The 18,040-nt window shown below is 40.9% G+C and overlaps 1 protein-coding gene across 1 annotated transcript in view; it reads right to left on the bottom strand.

Moving 5' to 3' along the window:
* The window catches only part of Ptprt (protein tyrosine phosphatase receptor type T), a 784,117-nt gene that overhangs the window by 212,181 nt on the left and 553,896 nt on the right, over window positions 1-18,040 (bottom strand). The window contains exon 12 of the mRNA XM_042055120.1: window positions 13,314-13,587. Within this exon, the coding sequence (XP_041911054.1) occupies window positions 13,314-13,587 (274 nt within the window). The remainder of the gene's footprint in view (window positions 1-13,313; window positions 13,588-18,040) is intronic.

The following is an 18,040-nucleotide window of genomic DNA, read 5'->3' as shown; positions in this document are numbered from 1 at the left end:
CATTGGTGAATAAAGGAACTGCTTTGGGGCTATAGCAGAGCTATAGGGGAACAGAGCTAGGCAGCAAAAATCAAACAGAAGACTGAGTGAAAGGAAGCAAAGTCGGTGAGAGGCCATGTAGGTCCGCTGGAGACAGATGCTGGAACTTTAGCCAGTAAGCCACATCCACGTGGTGATACACAGATTAATTGAAATGGGTTAAATTAGTATGTAAGTTAGTTAATAAGAAGCTAGAGCTAATTGACAAACCAGTGTTTTAATTAATACAGTTTCTGTGTGATTATTTCAGAATTCTGAGCAGCTGGGAACCAACAAGTGGCTCCTGATAACAAATTGGCACCCACATGGTCAACTAAAATCCACTTAAAACCTGAAAGAGCGCCGGGCGGTGGTGGCGCACGCCTTTAATCCCAGCACTCGGGAGGCGGAGGCAGGCGGATCTCTGAGTTCGAGGCCAGCCTGGTCTACAAGAGCTAGTTCCAGGACAGGCTCTAGAAACTACAGGGAAACCCTGTCTCAAAAAACCAAAAAAAAAAAAAAAAAAAAAAAAAAAAAAAAAAAAAAAAACCAAAAAAACCTGAAAGAACTTAAAAAGGAATTCTAGACATAGAAAAGCAAAATTAAGCATTTTCTCAGGTGGGCTCTGTTTGGTAGAAGCAAATAGAGGTATAGCTCCTTTAAGAGAAGTTTTCCTAACTCAGTGGTAGCATAGGAAAAAAAGCTGTGCCATTTTTAAATGCCAGCTTTCTGGGCTGTGCTGCCAGCATGACCTCTGGCTCTTTTAGGAAACTGAATATTTGAATGGGGTTTGTGAACAACATGCTATAGCTTGCTTGGTGCCAACATGGATGGGCTGTGTGCCTAGAGATGGGGCACTGTGCATGGCTCTCAGAGGTGGCAAACAGCTCCACCATGCTAAGCTGGGCAGGGCAAGCAGGCAGTGCCATATTTCCCCTAGCAATGGTGCTGCATAAGCTCATAAGAAGGGCTTAGCATTTTAAGAAGTGCTCCTAGACAGTAAAGAATTACAGATACATAATAGGACAGATTCAGTCATAAAAGACCTCTAAACGGGTCACAGTGTTGGATAAAAGTACATAGGCTTGGGAGAGAGAAGAAAAAATGTATAGAGAGTTATAAAAAGAAGTTTAAATGGTTTTAAAAAATAAAAGAAAGTCTTTTAAGAAGCAGAGTATAGACAGTCATAGATTAAAAAGAAGTAAAGAAAGAATAAGTCACATAAAGATGGAATGTACACAGAGAGTCTGGATTATGTATATTATTGTATTTTCTTCCATTTTTTGACTAGAGAGACATTTGATTCTGGGTATTGCTAAGCTAAACCAACATACATACTTTAAAGGTATATTGTCTTCAAAATATGGATGTAAGGATATGTTGCTTTGGGAAAGAGGTTCTTCTTTTGTTTCCACAGAGGATGGGAAATTATGGAATCTTTCCAAGCTCATGTAGTTTGATGGGCCAAGACCCCTGAAAGGCTACCATGAACACACTCAATGTGTGACTGAGCCCCACATTGGAGCACTGGACTGAGCTCCCAAGGTCCCGATGAGGAGCAGAAGGAGCGAGAACATGAGGGAGAAAGTCAGGAACGAGAGGGGTGCGTTCACTCATGGAGACGGTGGGACAGAACTAATGGGAGATCACCAACTCCAGTTGGAATGGGACTGATGGATCATGCGACCAAACCCGTCTCTCTGAGTGTGGCCAACAGCGGGGGCTGACTGAGAAGCAAAGGACAATGGCTCTGGGCTCTGATTCTTCTTCATGGACGGGCTCTGTGGGAGCCTTCTCAGCTTGGTCGATCACCTTCCTGGACCTGGGGGGAGTTGGGAGGACCTTGGTCTTAGCATAGAGTGGGGAACCCTGATGGCTCCTTGGCCTTGAGAGGGAGGGAGGGGAGGTATGGGTGGAGGGGAGGGGAGGGAAGGGGGAGAAGGAGGGGAGAGAAAGGGGAGAAGGAGGGGAGGGAGGGGGGAGGGAGGAGGGAAGGAGATGGAAATTTTTAAATATAAAAAAAAATAAACCATGAGAAAAAAAAAATAAATTACTTAGCCCATCTGCTGACTGAGATGAACCTAGCACACAGGATAAACCATGAAAGACCTGATTAATAGCGCCCCCAATCAGCAGGAAGCAGCCTAGAGATCTACAAACAAATTCCCAAATACTGTTTATAAATGTTTCTTTACATTTAAAGGGAGTATGACATCGAGATTTATATTGGAATGAATCTTGCTTTACACTGTGTATATATATTTCTGCTCTTGCTTAAAATGTATAATTAAGAAATATAGATTAACAGAGAGTTATCTAAAATAGTCAAGCTTGTCAGTCAGCCCCCGCTGTTGTAGAGTACTTCCCACTTTCTCCTCTATCAAACTCAATGTGTTCAGATTAATATTGAGGTCTTTAATCCATTTGGACTTGAGTTTTGTGCATGGTGATAGATATGGATCTACTTTCATTCTTCTACAGGTTGACATCCAGTTATGCCAGCACCATTTGTTGAAGATGCCCTCTTTCTTCCATTGTGTACTTTTGGCTCCTGTATCAAGTTGGGAGGACCTTGGACTTAGCATAGAGTGGGGAACCCTGATGGCTCCTTGGCCTTGAGAGGGAGGGAGGGGAGGTATGGGTGGAGGGAAGGGGAGGGAAGGGGGAGAAGGAGGTGAGGGAAGGGGTGAGGAGGAGCGGAGGGAGGGGGGAGGAGGAGGGAAGGAGATGGAAATTTTTAAATATAAAAAAAAATAAACCATGAGGAAAAAAAAATAGTCAAGCTTGTATTCATGTTAGTTAGGTTTTCTAAATATATAGAGATATATTTCAGTTAGATAGATATTCTTCAAATCTTTCAGAGACCTACATAATATGGCATTTAAAATGTTTTAAGAAGTTAGAACTTTTTATGACAGTGAGACACATCTTTTCCTGGCAGCATCAATCTACATCAAGAAGATGATGGGCATTGAAGAGGCTCCTATGGAGTTTGCTAGCCATTTGGGCAAGAGACTGCTCTTGCCTAGACTGCTTGATGAATTAAACATGCAGGAACCACAGAGAAATGACTGCTAAACTTGCCTATTGGTAAGACAATCTTTCAGGGTTCCTGCTTTATGAAAGAGTCTGCAAGACATTCTGCAGGGCACAAAAGAAAGTGACTGACAAACTGCCAATATAGGCAAAATTGTCTTTGAAACTTCCTCCTTCATGGAAAAGTCTGCTGGATACTATGGGCCTGTAGGCTGAAGATGGGTACACCAATGGTACAGAAGAACTTTGGGTGACTGTCCAGGCATCAAGATGTCTCTATAATTTTTCGAGTGTTGAAAGATGCTTACAATGCATCTCCTGTTTACTTAGGTAATATTATATCCTTTTGGAGTTTTTGATGGAGTTAAAGAATTTACAATTGTAGTTTTCCTTAGTTATGATAAAAGATAAAGTGGATATAAATATTGTAACTGTAATTATTGCTTGATTCCTGTTTTGTTATATGTAATTTTACTATGTTAAAGTTAAAACCTTTCTTTTTATTTAAAAAGAAAAGGGGAGGTAATGTGGGATTTCCCTCTATATGCCGTGAATACCATTGGTGAATAAAGGAACTGCTTTGGGCCTATAGCAGAGCTATAGGCGAACAGAGCTAGTTGAGGAAAACTAAACTGAAGTCTGGGAAAAAGGGCAGAGTCAGTGAGAAGGCATGTAGCCGTGCCAGTGATGGATGTTGCAACTTTAGCCAGTAAGCCACAGCCACATGGTGATACACAGATTAATAGAAATAAGTTAAATTAATATGTAAGAGTTAGCTAATAAGAAGCTAGAGCTAATGGGCCAAGCAGTGTTTTAAATAATATAGTTTCTGTGTAATTATTTCAGAAATATGAGCAGCTGGAAACCAACAAGTATCTTCTTACAACAAGCTGACACTAGGAGCATCAACAGTTTCTACACAAGACACTCAAAGAGTATTTGTTATTTTCTAAAGTTGCATAGCTGATCTTGGGCAATCTATGCAAGCCCATGCTTAGAATGCTCATCAAAAATGCTGAAAAGAGACAAACCTGAAAATCCATTAATCTTATTTAATAGCATTAATTAGTAGAATGAATACCATTTTATAGCACAAGAAACAGAATCTTTGAGTGCAAATGGCTCCATTAAATTCTAATCCTGTAACCTCAGACTTCACAGAATTGATATAGAAAAGACTAATTGGGTGTTTGAGTGGTGGGGGGGAGTCTTAAGATACCAACCAGTGTATCCTCCTGATCTTTTATGTAGGCATATATGTGAAAATTTCCCATAATGCATTTTATGAAACACATGAATCCTTGCTTCTATCAAATAAGAGAAACTATGTAAGCCTGCAGCATAATCCTTTTCACCCTGGTTTCCCATGAGCTCAAGTGTTAAAGATTATTTATTAACTTCCACACTAGACTTCTGACTCAAAGACTTTCTTTCTCTGTTATAAGATTCCTAAGCTAATTTAAAGTTTCTAGCAATATGAACACAGATAAACTCATTTATATATACATACATGCATTTATACACACATATAAAAACATCCACTTACTTACATTTTAATCTATTTTACTTTGTACATCCTGTAGAATGTACCTAGCTCATCATTTTTGGTGGCAGGCACCATTATACACTAAGTCATCTTGAGAGCCCTTAAACATTCATTTTATATATCCATATATATATATATATTTACTATGCATCCGCATAGTGAATCAACCCAACCTACACATATACTGAATATTTATATTTTCAAATTGGTATTTGTATCTTGATTTGATAGGCCCTTGGGTGTTCAGAAAGAATTATCACCTATTGATATTTCTTGCATGAACCCATGTAAGTTGAGGAAGGTACATCTCATCCAATTTGACAGATGAGATGACCCAGGTTTGTCATTTAAATTCTCACTCCTGTAGATAATAAATGATACAACCAAGTTATAGTCTTGCACAACTTGTATTCAAGTTCTTAAATTCAGGGATTCATTTCTCCAAGTCCAAAACTTTTACTACTTTTTGATCATTAAGGGGCAGTTAGATCACGTTTCCCAATTCACTTACTTTGGAGGACCCAGTGGAAGTATAGACCTTACAACATGAAAGATTTGACTGCAGTTTCCATGAGATATACTGGATGTTGGGTCTGAACATTGAAGCCTGGAGGCACAGCTGACAAGATTATCAGCTGTCAACATTTGGGTAACCTTCATCGCCATCTCCAAATGAATTTAAAGTATATTTGCATGGGAAAGAAAAAGTTCTTGCTCCCTCAGGCCTCATACCATGATAATAAAATCTGTACGAACTGTAAGTGAATGTGAAAATAAATTAGCAACCTGGGAGAACTCATCTTGGTATTTGTACAAGGTGACACTAGGGGAATTTTCTTCTTACCTGAGGAGAGACGTTGGAGCCCCCAGAAGGGCACTAACAGAAGTTGAGAGTTCTTAAGAGCATGTGATAAAATGCAAAGGAAAGAAGGGAATCTTGGAGATAGAGATGCCTGGGAGAGTAGGGGAAGCCCCAGTAAACAGAATCCACTCAGACCTAGTAGAAGATATAGGCAGGCAAACTGGGAATGAAGACTTGACTCTAGAGACAGACATGTGCCAGGTAGGGGCACTTATCAGATGGATCATTTCCAGTTTGTTGCAACAAATCTAGATTCCAAATATCCAGCTTGGTACCCATTTAATTTCCAAAGGGCTGCTGCAGAGTTAATAATATCAGAAATATGTTCTTGATATTGGAATATGGCAACATGTCAGCAAAAGGATATTATGAGGTCTTTAGTTCAAGCTTTCTGTTTCTTGGCTCAGTCACTGGTGGGTGGGACAGATTACCATAGGTTACCTGAGACCTCTCAATGGTACTAGATGATAAAGTTGGGAAGAACTACTACTTTTCAGAGTGGGGCGATGCACAGTGAGAGCCAGGTATTCCTTCACCAGATCTCCAAGGAGGAGAGTGGGGAAAGCTGAAGCCAAGATTTCTTCTTAGTATTAAATCATTGCAGGTGAGATTCCAGGGGAATATTCTGGCAAACCATCCATCCATCCATCCATCCATCCATCCATCCATCCATCTATCCATCCATCCATCCACAGATGTAGAGCTACTTTGTGAGATCCAGTGAGGACGTGGTAGAAGTGCAATCATTTTAGTTCACATCTGAGGCCTGGCAGGCACTTGATAATGGGAAGTTCTCACTCAGTATTTATCAGAGTAGCTAAACAGCCAGCGGCTCTAAGAATGGGCCCACGTAAAGGAGAATTTGTGGGCAAAGCTTAGATGTTATTGGGATGTATAAAAGTCACTATAGATAACCTCACATACTCCAATCTCCTTCCAGGCACATACTAAACAAACACTGGCTTATTATTTTTGAAGTTATGTGTGATCATGTGATTACTCAATTATTTATCAAAGTTCTATGTGTCATTTTGTGTGGAAACTTCTAGAGGCAATGCCTATTCACCCTTGTATTGAGATAGACAATCCACCATCCTGAGCCCATGAGTACCTATGAAAAGCAGATCTCTTTTGCTTACACACTTTCAATGATTTAATTATTTTTATTTTATGCATATTAATCTTTGATTGCATAAGTATATGGGTAACACATTTGAACAATGTCCATGGAAGTCAGAAGAGGGTATCAAGTCCCCTGTAACTGGAGTTACAGATGTCTGTGTGGAACCATATAAGTATATGGGACTGAACTAGGGTCCTATGCAACAGCAGTTAGTGCTCTTAGACACTGAGCCAATTCTCTGACCTCTTGGTGGCTCATTTCACATAAGAATCAGAACTGTAAAGTATATTTTCTGTAATCCACTGAGATTTTATTGCTCAATATTATAGAACTATTACTTTACCTTAACTAACATAGATGTTTCTATATAAACAGCCTAACAGGATATTCAACACACTGCCATATGGGCATCTTAGGGTCTCAACTCTAACCTATTTGAACATGGGTCTTGCTCATAAAAGGGTCCATCTGAGATTTTGTATATGACATTTTGATAATCACTAACAAAAGAATCAGAATATGATGTAGAAAACAAACAAATAAAAATAAGTAAATGATTCAATGGGTTAGATGTCAGGCTGGAAATCATGAACCAAGAAAGAATTTAAAATGAGAATGAAGTCTGGTGCAGATCATACATTAGTCCAGAGGAGTGGCTGGATGTGGACAAGAGTCCAGGGCCTGCCTGGATTATGAAGGGATGCACTGCTATGTGGCAGTTATAGGATAGACTGGGATAGAGCAGAGGAAGATGTTCTACCCACCCCTCCCTCAGGAAAGAAAAAAAATCAGCAAAAGGGAAAAGAATAAATGCTACAACCGTGATGCAACATGGGGCTTTAAATGCACACTGTATCATTTCCTCTCGACCAAACTTTCACGATGGAGATCATTAACCATACAATATGTCTGCTAAGAAGAACCGCATAATTCAAAGTCAAATCTGTCTGATGTTCAACACTCAGTGTTGTCTATCCCACCAAGTCTCAAAAACACATCCACATGCAAGCATTCTTACCACAGTGCTTGGGTAGAACTAAATATAATCTTTTCCAATTCATCCAGAGGCATAGAATTGCCCCCTAACCCAGCCCTACCTAGCTGATCCCAACTATTATTATGTGATTATACCACAAACATGGTGATCCATTCAACACAGCATCTGGCTTCCCACTGCTCTCAAGAGGCAATTGAGTTCAAGAGCTAGAAGAAGAAGAAAAAGAGAACAAGTAATCTCTTGCCTCCTTCTTTTCTTATTTAGCTCAGCATTCTGCAAAGGCATCAGCCAGGTTAAATGCACCCTCCAAAACAGAAAGGATATGGCAAGGAAAGAGTTTTCTCTAAGTAAACAGAACAAACACACCAGCATCGTCCAACACAACAGGGTTTCTAATAGATATTTGCATGAATTTGCCACATTTGTTTTGCATCCAACCCTTAATTATGGTCCTTTCAACTTCACAATCACAGATAATGGTGGTGGGGATGCAGAGAACCAGAGATTCAGCAGTGCTGTTCTGAGAAAGTGAGAGAAAGGAACAATGAAACCCTTACCCACCCGCTGTTTATCACTGAGCCAGCCACTCTGGGGGCTGTTAGGAGGGGCTGGAGAAAATCAAGGCTGTCCAGGCTCCTGGAGCTTGGGAAATGAGACATCTGGGTGGAAAGTCTAACTACCAGAGTGGAAGGAAGGTCCTTTAGGGTTCATCTGTCCATGACGAAATGGCTTAGAATCTCAACTTTTACTCTACGACAAATGGAAATTCAGACTATGGTAACATAACCTTAAATGTCTTTTACTTTTCAAGATCTTTTTTTCCTTTGGCATCCCATGAAATGACTATTAAGCATGAATTACCAATTCAACTCATAAATGAGGAATAATGAGGAAACTGAGACTCACTTACATTAAGAAATAATTCATACTGTATTAGCTAATCAACTAATTAAATGAGTTGGAGGGCCTATTCTAGGTTTAAGATTGAACACAGCATGGGAAACAGTACAAAAAAAATCCAGACAAAATCCCAAACATAAGAACAACTGAATAAGACAGAAAAGGTAGCAGCGTGGGAACAAGAGCTGAGAAGAGCTCTTCACTCTGAGTGCTCTCAGTACACTGGGAAAGGCATGCAACATACACAGATGTATGAAAATTTAAAGGATCCAGTGCTAGGAAAGAAATTAAGATGCTAACATGTTAATATTAGTGTGGGCTTCCAGGTGACCTGACTGAGAAATTCGCAGATGACTGGACATGAAACTTAAGCCTAAAATCAAGAGGTTGTACAGAGAGTAACAGAGAGATTCAGCCTGTATCAAGGCTTCAAAGTGAGAAGTCTATCTTGAAATATTTGATAACTTCGTAGGAATGTTCAAGTTAGAAGTAGTTAAAATATACTGAGACATTGCTTTGGTTTGGGAAAACTTTTTAAAAAGAAGAAGAAGAAGAAGTCTTTGGAAGCGAGAAGCCTAATGTCAGATAATAGAGAAACTGTGAGGAAAGACAAGGAAGGATCAGAGGAGCTGCAAGTCACGTACCAAGGCCAAGGGTAGGTATGGGGTACTGCTCATTACTTCCTCTGAAAGGTTGATAGAAAAAGATTTGATTTGTTCAAGGCAATCAAAGAGACTAGGAGATAAGAGGTAGGAAGAAATAACTGGTCTTTTAATGTAAGAAAAAAGTTTTAATCATTTTACTTGCGCCATGAAGGAATCAACCAACTTTCATTCCATAGAATTGCAGTAATCATGGGGACACCCTGCGGAGATTGCTTCATTGGATATTTCTTCCGTCTTCTTTTCCTCTGCTCTAGATTATACGACACTTCAAACTCTATCCAAGTCCAAAGTGTCAATATAGCTCTATCTAAAACATATGGTTATAGTGTGGATTGACTGAGAAGAAGCCTAGGTGCTTCCATTCCACGATGAAATGCCTGAGAACCACAATTTGTTGTTATCCTCAACAAATGGGAATTCAGACTAGGGTGATGTAACCTTAAATATCTTTTATTATTAAGAACACATGAGCAGGCAAACACAAGATCACTAATCAGGCAAAATTTCAACTTAAGTACTAGAGGATAACTCAAATTTCGTGCAACACCCGAAGGGGCTCTGAAAACCTTATGCATTGCCATGCTCAAAGTTTCTATAGCACGCCTGGTTCTGGGAAAGCATACCCCACTCGTAACCCTAGAAGACTTACAAACTGTCTCTATCATCAGTCAGCACTTGATGAGTGAACCCCCACTACTAAAACCAGTAATTCATCGTTTGATACGTCACTTCCCTTCTTTATTTTAGTGTCTTCCCCATTAGAACGTAAACATCATGCAGGCAGTGTTCTGGCTGCTCACTGCAGTTTCCCAGAACTTTTTTTTGTGCCTTTGTGACAAATAGTGTGTGCTTGATAGATGTTCTTTTAATTAATGAACCGTATCTAATGTGTTTAATAGCTAAATTAAAGTCATACAGCCACCAGGGTTTTGTATGCAGGCAGTCTGACTTTAAAGGCTGAATTCGCCATCATCTGCTAAGCTGATAAACTATCCTAATATCCACAGAATGGAGATTCTTGGATTCTAAATTCCCTCACCTTGTCCTGAACAAAGGTAGCCGGTAAGATCCTGAGAATAAAATTGACTGGTAGTAAATTATTCAACCTGGCCCACAACCATTCTGAAATAAGTGCCTGTTCATGCCCCCTCCCAATTTGCTTTAGTTTCAAAGGGCATCGGCACATCCTTGGCTTTAAATATTGCACTGATGCAGGTTTACTGAGTTCTGTTTTTACTACATCAAAGCCATTGTCTCCTTTTACGAAGGAATAACGTTACTTTCTCTTCACATTGCGAAGTCTGTTTTCTTCTTCCCTCCAAGCTGCTGATTTTCATGTTTCTTTGTAATTTCTTTTGTCTTTTCTGTGCTTCTTTATATTTTGTTATTATTCTATTTTCTATTATCGGAAGGCCATCTGTATGCTTCAAAACTTGCCAGCATCCAGAGTAAAACAGTGGTTATTCATTTGCTTTTGTCTTACCTGAGAAAATTAGAGAGTTTTGCTTGCATATTTCAGTCTCCGACCCTTTTCTAGTTTCTTGCTAACATTACAGTGAATTTTGGACCCAAATCACAATTGTTAATTTTTACATTGTGCATCCCCTCTTTAAGTAATTGCTTTTTCACATTAACCTTCTGTTTTGTGGAGTATTTGGAATGATTATTTAGTATTAATGCAGTGTCTAATTAGTTTCCTGCTCATTGTGGGTCTTTTATTCCATTCTTCCAAATTCTTGGTTTCTTTGTTTTGATTCATTGCTAGTCAATTGTTCTTTGAATGATTTATTAGAAGCAGGGCACGGAGGTGGCTCTGTGTACCAAGGAGCAGTCTTTCTGATGTATCTGCTCAAGAACAATGAATGTGGCTGGTTGGAGGTTGTGGTTGATCACTCTCCAAAGCCCTCCTGGTTTAACAGCATTGTTTCCTGGCCTCTACAATACACAAAGTAGGAAAGGAGCCAAACAGAGGTTTGTTAGAATGGGAAGAGCTGTTCTGCTTCTATGACCTTTTTGCTCATTTTCCCCCATACAACTTAATACTAAAGATAGTAATTTTAAGCAATGTGTGCAATTTTTTTTTTGCCAGAAAAAATTCAGTCTGAGTGCCCACCGCTCACTGCTTTTCCTTTCTCTGTTTTTTATGAGTCCAACTGTACCCTCAGACAATCTTGCATAAGTATTCATCCAATTCTCCTCCTGCTATATATCTTGGCTAGAAATTATAATTCCACAATGGTAGAGCAGATGATGTGGAATGGAAGGCACAGGTAATTCATGGCTTTCATCCTCTTGGAATTGCCTCTGGGGCAAATGCAACTTGAGTACCTGACCTGGTTTCTCTATGTATCAAACCCCTGTGTCTCCCAGAGAAGGGGCAATGCTGTAAGATTTGGGGAGAAAAACCATCCACTGGATGTTTCGTGGCACCTGGTATCCCTTTCACAGCCAATCACTCTTGGGTCAGAAAAACACCTGGGATAGTTAGTCTCCAGTCGTCTTGGGCGTTGCTAGCTCTCTGAGCAATATGTGGGTAGGATATGGTAATGTGAGACTGGGGCATGGGCATCTCATCCTCATAAGCAGACAGGAAACAAGCCTATTTCTCCCTATGTGCTGAGAACCAAGAAAGCCACATCTTATCCGAGATCTGAAAGCAAGATGGGCCCCCAGATGCTTTGGCCCCTATTTATGTCTTCATGCTCAATACATCAGAGTGCTTCGTGCAGAGTGGGGACCAGATGAACAGGTAGAAGGCAGTCTGGCAGCTTCTCTTTGTAGCCTTACACTCTCAGTGAGGAGTGTTGCTTGAACCAGTAATAAATGCAGAACTGAAATATCAAAGTGGAATTTAAATGGGCATGCGGACACTCTAAATGTTAATTAGTTCCTCAGTCCAGGGGTTTTTTTCCTCCCTAGGCAGTGATTGCCACTGACAGACTAAACAGTTCTATGTACATGCCACCAATCTTGTTTTGGTCTCAGTCCTTATTTGCAGTGAACTGTCACTTCTGCAGAGAGTACATGATGTAGTATACTTCAGGCCTCCCCATATATCTGTAATCTCTTGGAGGGCACACACTAACCATAACATGAACCACGAGGATTTGCACATGATAGTGGTCATCAAATGCTTTACAAATAAATTGTGAAAACCTGGAATATGTCCATGAAAACACTCTGAATGGGAAAATACTAACTTACAAGAAGTATTAGCAGACAAGGTGAGCAGATGGGTATGATTCAAGAGTGAGTAAGTGGGTGGCAGGAAAGATTAAATGCAATAGAAACAAATGCCCTACAGGTGATTGTATTGGCTCTACGAACCCCTAAAATGTATAACTGAGGAACACTGAGAAGCTACCATCAAAGAAATATTAAATAATTACATTACAAAGCTTTCTTAGAGTCACAATCCCCACTTTGCCACTCCCAAATCAGGCATTCAAAGCTAAGCACTGACAACCGCTGACTGTAATGTGGTAATGGTAACTGAATCATATAATATGCAAGGGTAGGTGCGGATGAATGGAAAGGTGATGGATGACCTTTACGATTTTTCCAGCCTTGTGAATGTGTGATGTTGGTTGATACAACTATCAGACCAAGGAAACACTTGCTACCAAAACAGTCACTTTGTTTTTAAGATAAAAAAAAAATTTGTTTGAATGTGACTCATGGCCATAAGAGGAGTAATTCCAAAGGTGAACTGGAACATGTTCCTTCTGCACCCAGACACTGACAGGCATCAGTATACAGATAAAGGAATCACAACTCAGGCCTCATGATTTTCTCAATGTAGCGCCTTTCCCATACTCTAATACAAGTTTACAGTTTCCATAGAAGCCACACAAATAAATGCTTTAGACTTTGTAATCCGTATACAGTGTCTACTGCAGCTTCTCAACTTCACTCTTAAGCATCAACATCACCATCAGTAGTATGCAAAATAAGAGGGAAAGCGGCACTAAAAATAAAACCAAAGTCAAAAATTGAACAAAAAAAATAAAGCAATAAAAAAAATCAACCTTATTCCAAATCTTAAAAGACATGAGGGCTGAACTTGGCTCACGGGCCTTAGTTTATTATTAAACCCTGCTGTAAAGTCTCACAGACTTCACACTTGAGTAGGGGAATCTAAACCAAGCAAGTAATGACCTACTTACTCCATTTGCTTTGCTGAGTGCCTGGAAGTAGATGCTGTAGCTCTTCAATGGGGAGAGGGGAGGGTTCCAGTAGCCATTGTATGTCTTGTTGTCTCCTACTGTAAATGGCTGCGTGACAGGCAGGTTGGAGGGCTTCAACTCAGCAGCAAAGTAGTGGAGAGAATCGAGGTTGGAGGCGTTCCGGTAGCTCACAGGTACAGAGAAACACTCGATGATGTCAGCTGCTCTCCGGGATTTCTGAAGTCGCTCCTCCTTGACCACCAGCTGGTAAACACTAGAAAAGAAAGGTGAGAGGCAGATGAGTCACTCTGCAGACAGATAAGCTCACTAGCATTCGCTGTGTTTGTAGAACTCCCCTGTGAACAGACTGATATCACTTCTCTTTGTTGTACTCACTCATAGATGGTTTTTAAACATAAAGCAAATAAAGCCAGCCTACAATTCACAATTCCAGAGAACTTAGACAACAATGCGGACACTAAGAGAGACTTACATAGATCTAATCTACATGGGAAGTAGAAAGTAGAAAAAGACAAGATCTCCTGAGTAAACTGGGAGCATGGGGACCTTGGTGGAGGGCTGAAGTGGGAGGGGAGAGGCAGGGAGCGGAGCAGAGAAAAACGTAGAGCTCAATAAATATAAAAAAAACCCAAATCAAACCAAACCAAACCAAAACTCTTATTCTACTTTCAGACTTTCAAACCCACTACTTTATAGAAATTTATCTCTAAGCAAAGATATCAATACTTCACACAAGACACATCCAAAGTCCATCTCTTCACCAATCTGTATAAACCTGCTGCCCCTTGCAGGAGGTTTACCCTTTTGAAGGATACTATCACTATCTGGCAGGTGCCCAGATCCTAAATCCGGCACATTCTCAGGTCTCACCCACACAGAGCTCTCTCTTTGCCTCAACCCACAAGCTCTGTGGCCTGGGACTCAGCAGTGCTATGCTTGCCACAGCTCCTTTACTTCTTCCCACTGTTGATGCCTAGGCATTTTTCCACCTTCCACCTAGACTTAGCTGATTTTCTTTTGCCCTCAATTCATTTGTTTATTCTATCAATCCATTTTGCTTCCAATCATATAATACCATCTCTCTTCAAGCACTTTTATAGTTTTTTGTCCAAATTATAGAGCCTAAGCTCCTCACATTGGCAGTTGAGGTGTTTTATGCTCGGTCTCTGCTTTCCTTTTGGTGATTATCTCATTGTTCCCACTAATCCCAACAGCTCCAGATATTACATAAGCATCCTATGACTGACCCTCTCCATCACCAGCTTGACCTTCCTCTATTTGAAACACCCACCAATGCTAACCACCTCTGTCTATAAAAGACTTCCAATAATACTGATGTTTTCTTATATTTACTCCGTGAAGCCCAGAATGAGTTAATTCCAATTCATTCTTCATTGTCTGCTTGTGTTTTTTCAAAAGCATAAGATGGGACACGTGCCTTGCTGGCTCCATTGTATCCTTGACAAAAATGTGGCTTAGTTATCTCTGAATCACTCTATCCTCTCCCCTGTTACACACACACACACACACACACACACACACACACACACACACACAGTGTCTACGAGCATGTCTGACTCTAAGCAAGTGATCAATGAACATTTGTTGAAATGAATCAAAGTGAATTGAATTGAAGTTGAAAGCAAGCATGCAGCCAAATCTGGATGGATGCTGAAACTCTAATCTGGGTAAAGAGTGACTCCCAGGAGAGTCTGCCAACTAATCTCATACCACCCCCTTCAACTAGGACTATAAGGAGGTGCCAGTGTGTGCATAGAGATGACAGCCTCTATTGAATATCAACCATATGCCAAGTATATAAATTCTTTTTGTGAAAGTTACTCAAAAGTTTGTGAACTGGATAAAAAAAGCCCTTATCCTTGGAATGTTCAGTGTACCCTTCTCTTGAGGAAACACCTTCTAGAAGGATTTTATTTCTTTCTGAGTTGTATGATCTAAGACAGAAGACCAATTGTCCAGAGTATGAAAACAATTATGTGCACCAATGAGGCGATTGTAAAGTGTACCCATTGTTTTTTCTTTTTTATTTAAGTTTTTTTTTCCCATTTTACATACCAACCCCAGTCCCCCCCCCTCCCCTTCTCCTGTCTCCCCACCTCCCCCCATCTTACCCCCAATCCATTCCTCAGAGGGGGTAGGACCTCGCCTGGGAGTCAATGAAGTCTGGCATACCAAGTTGAGGCAGGACCAAGCCCCTCCCCACCAAATCAAGGCTGAACAAGGTATTCCAACATAGGGAATGGGCTCCAAAAAGCCAGTTCATGCACCTAGGATAAGTTCTGGTCCCATTGCCAGCCCCCCCAACAGATCAAGCCATATAACAGTCACCCACATTCAGAGGGCCTAGTGTGGTCCAATGCAGGTTTCCCAGCTGTCAGTCCAGAGTCTGTGAGCTCCCACTAACTTGGGTCAGTTGTCTGTGGTTTTCCCTATCATGATTTCTACCCTCCCTCACCTTTAAACATAACACCACATGCTTTATGTAAACAGAGTAGCATAGGCTTCAACGGCGTGGTTAGACTATCCATCCAAGGACACTGGATTATGAAGCATGATTTGCGGAAGATACAAAGCCAGGACTATTTCATTAAGGTGAACAAAGGCTGTGAAGAAACTCCTCCCGAGAGCATGTAGCTTCATCGAGGAGGCAGATAGTCCTCAATTTTCTCTGAACCTCGGGATGCTCACTTGTGCAAATAAGGAAGGAATGCGTGTGAGTGCATGACACACTTTGATGAATAAGAAGTTTGGGTGGACACGAGCATGCCTGTTGTCTTTTATGCACCTCCTGATGGAGAATCTAACAGCTCAGAGTACATATGAGTGACAGGAGTAGGTGTGGCCAGTGCCACAGGAAGCACATACTGTACCTGAGTGTCACGATGTCCAAATGAGGGGCTGCAGCACCTGAGTGTCTCACTCTAGACAAAAGCAATGTCTGGAGCTTGTGAGATGGCTCAGGGGCTTAGAGCCCTTGATGGCATGCCTTCTGACTTGAGCTTTGGAACCCATGTAAAGATGGAGGGGAAAAATGAATCCAGGAAGTTGTCCTCTGAAATCCCCATCACAGCTTATGCACACACAGATTAATGAATTAATTTAAAAAACCCCAACACACAGATAAATGCAGTTGGGTATTTAGGCTCCAGAAGAAGTGTGGATGGCATGCATAATGGCTCAAGGTTTCCACATGCCTGTGCATGTATGAGAGCCTTCTATGTCCACAAAGCCGGCCGAAGGCAGTCAATACATATGATTTAAACTTACTCCATCCTCATCTGTGGAGTCTTTCTTTTTTTTAAATTTTATTTTATTACTTCAAAAAATACCAATCCAAATTCCCACTCCCTCCTCTCCTCCCACTCCCTCCACACACCTTCCCACCCCACCCTTCCAATCCTAAGAGAGGGCAAGGCACCCTGCCCTGTGGAAAGTACAAGGCCCTCCCTACGACATCTAGGTTGAGCAAGGTATACATCCAAAGAGAATAGGATCCCAAAAAACCAGTACGTGCAATAGAGACAAATCCCAGTGCCACTGTCAGTGGCCCCTCAGTCTGCCCCAACTGTCAACCACATTCAGAGGGACTAGTTTGATCCCATGCTCGTTCACTTCTGGAGTCTTTCTTAAATGAAAAAGCCTTATGTATATCAGATAAACTTAATCACTGTCAAACAGCACAAATGCCTAAGACCTAATCCCAGGAAACATGAACAGGAGGAGAGGGCTGAATGCAAGGAATTGTCAAGACCTGCACTGCTCTTTATGTAACAACAGCTTCAAGTAAAGCTTTGCATCTGTTAAGCATGCTAATGACAGCTTGACTAACTGAGGGTCCTCTATTCAAGGAACTCTGATCATTAAGGAAGAACAAAGAAGAAGTATATGGTCTCTCAGGCTTCCTCCTGAACCTAGAATTAGAATCTAACAATACTGTGTACTGAATTAAGTAATGTGACTTCTCTTTAGCCTTCCTACCCTCCTGATCCATGTTCACCAAACTCACTCCTATAGGACTTGAAATGGGCTGTGGACCCAAAGATCTAGTCTGTTCTTCACCTCCCCTCTTCTTAATGTTTACTACATAAGACCTTTGTCTTGTATTTTTCAGCCAGCCTTCTTATCCTATACCTAATCCTTTCAGCATCCTTGGTTAATCAATTGAGACCCCAAAGCTTTTGGAGATTCTCAGGAGCTGGATCTTCTTCCTAGAATCACTCTTCCTTCCCCTTCCCTCCTTCCTTCTTTCCTTTCTTTCTTTCTTTCTTTCTTTCTTCCTTCCTTCCTTCCTTCCTTCCTTCGTTCCTTCCTTCCTTCCTTCCTTCCTTCCTTCCTTCCTTCCTTCCTTCCTTTCTTCCTTGTTTATTTTTTGTTTTTACATCCTGATGGCAGTTTTACCTCCCTCTTCTCCTCCTAGTCTTTCCCTCCACCTCCCCTCTTTCCCCCCCTCATTCACTCCTCCTCTATTTCTCTTCAGAAAAGGGCAGGCCTCCAGTTAATATCGCCAGTCATGATATATCAAGTTACAGCGAGACTGAGTACATCCTTTTCTATTAAGACTGGACAAGGCAGTCTGGTAGAAGGAAAGGATCCCAAAAGCAGGCAACAGAGTCAGAGACAGTCCCTGATATCACTGTTAGGAGTCTCATAAGAAAGCCAAGCTACACAACTGCAACTTAATTGCA

This window comes from Arvicola amphibius, chromosome 5, assembly GCF_903992535.2.
Source record: "Arvicola amphibius chromosome 5, mArvAmp1.2, whole genome shotgun sequence".
Lineage (NCBI taxonomy): Eukaryota > Metazoa > Chordata > Mammalia > Rodentia > Cricetidae > Arvicola > Arvicola amphibius.
This window is presented reverse-complemented; position numbering and strand designations above follow the sequence as displayed.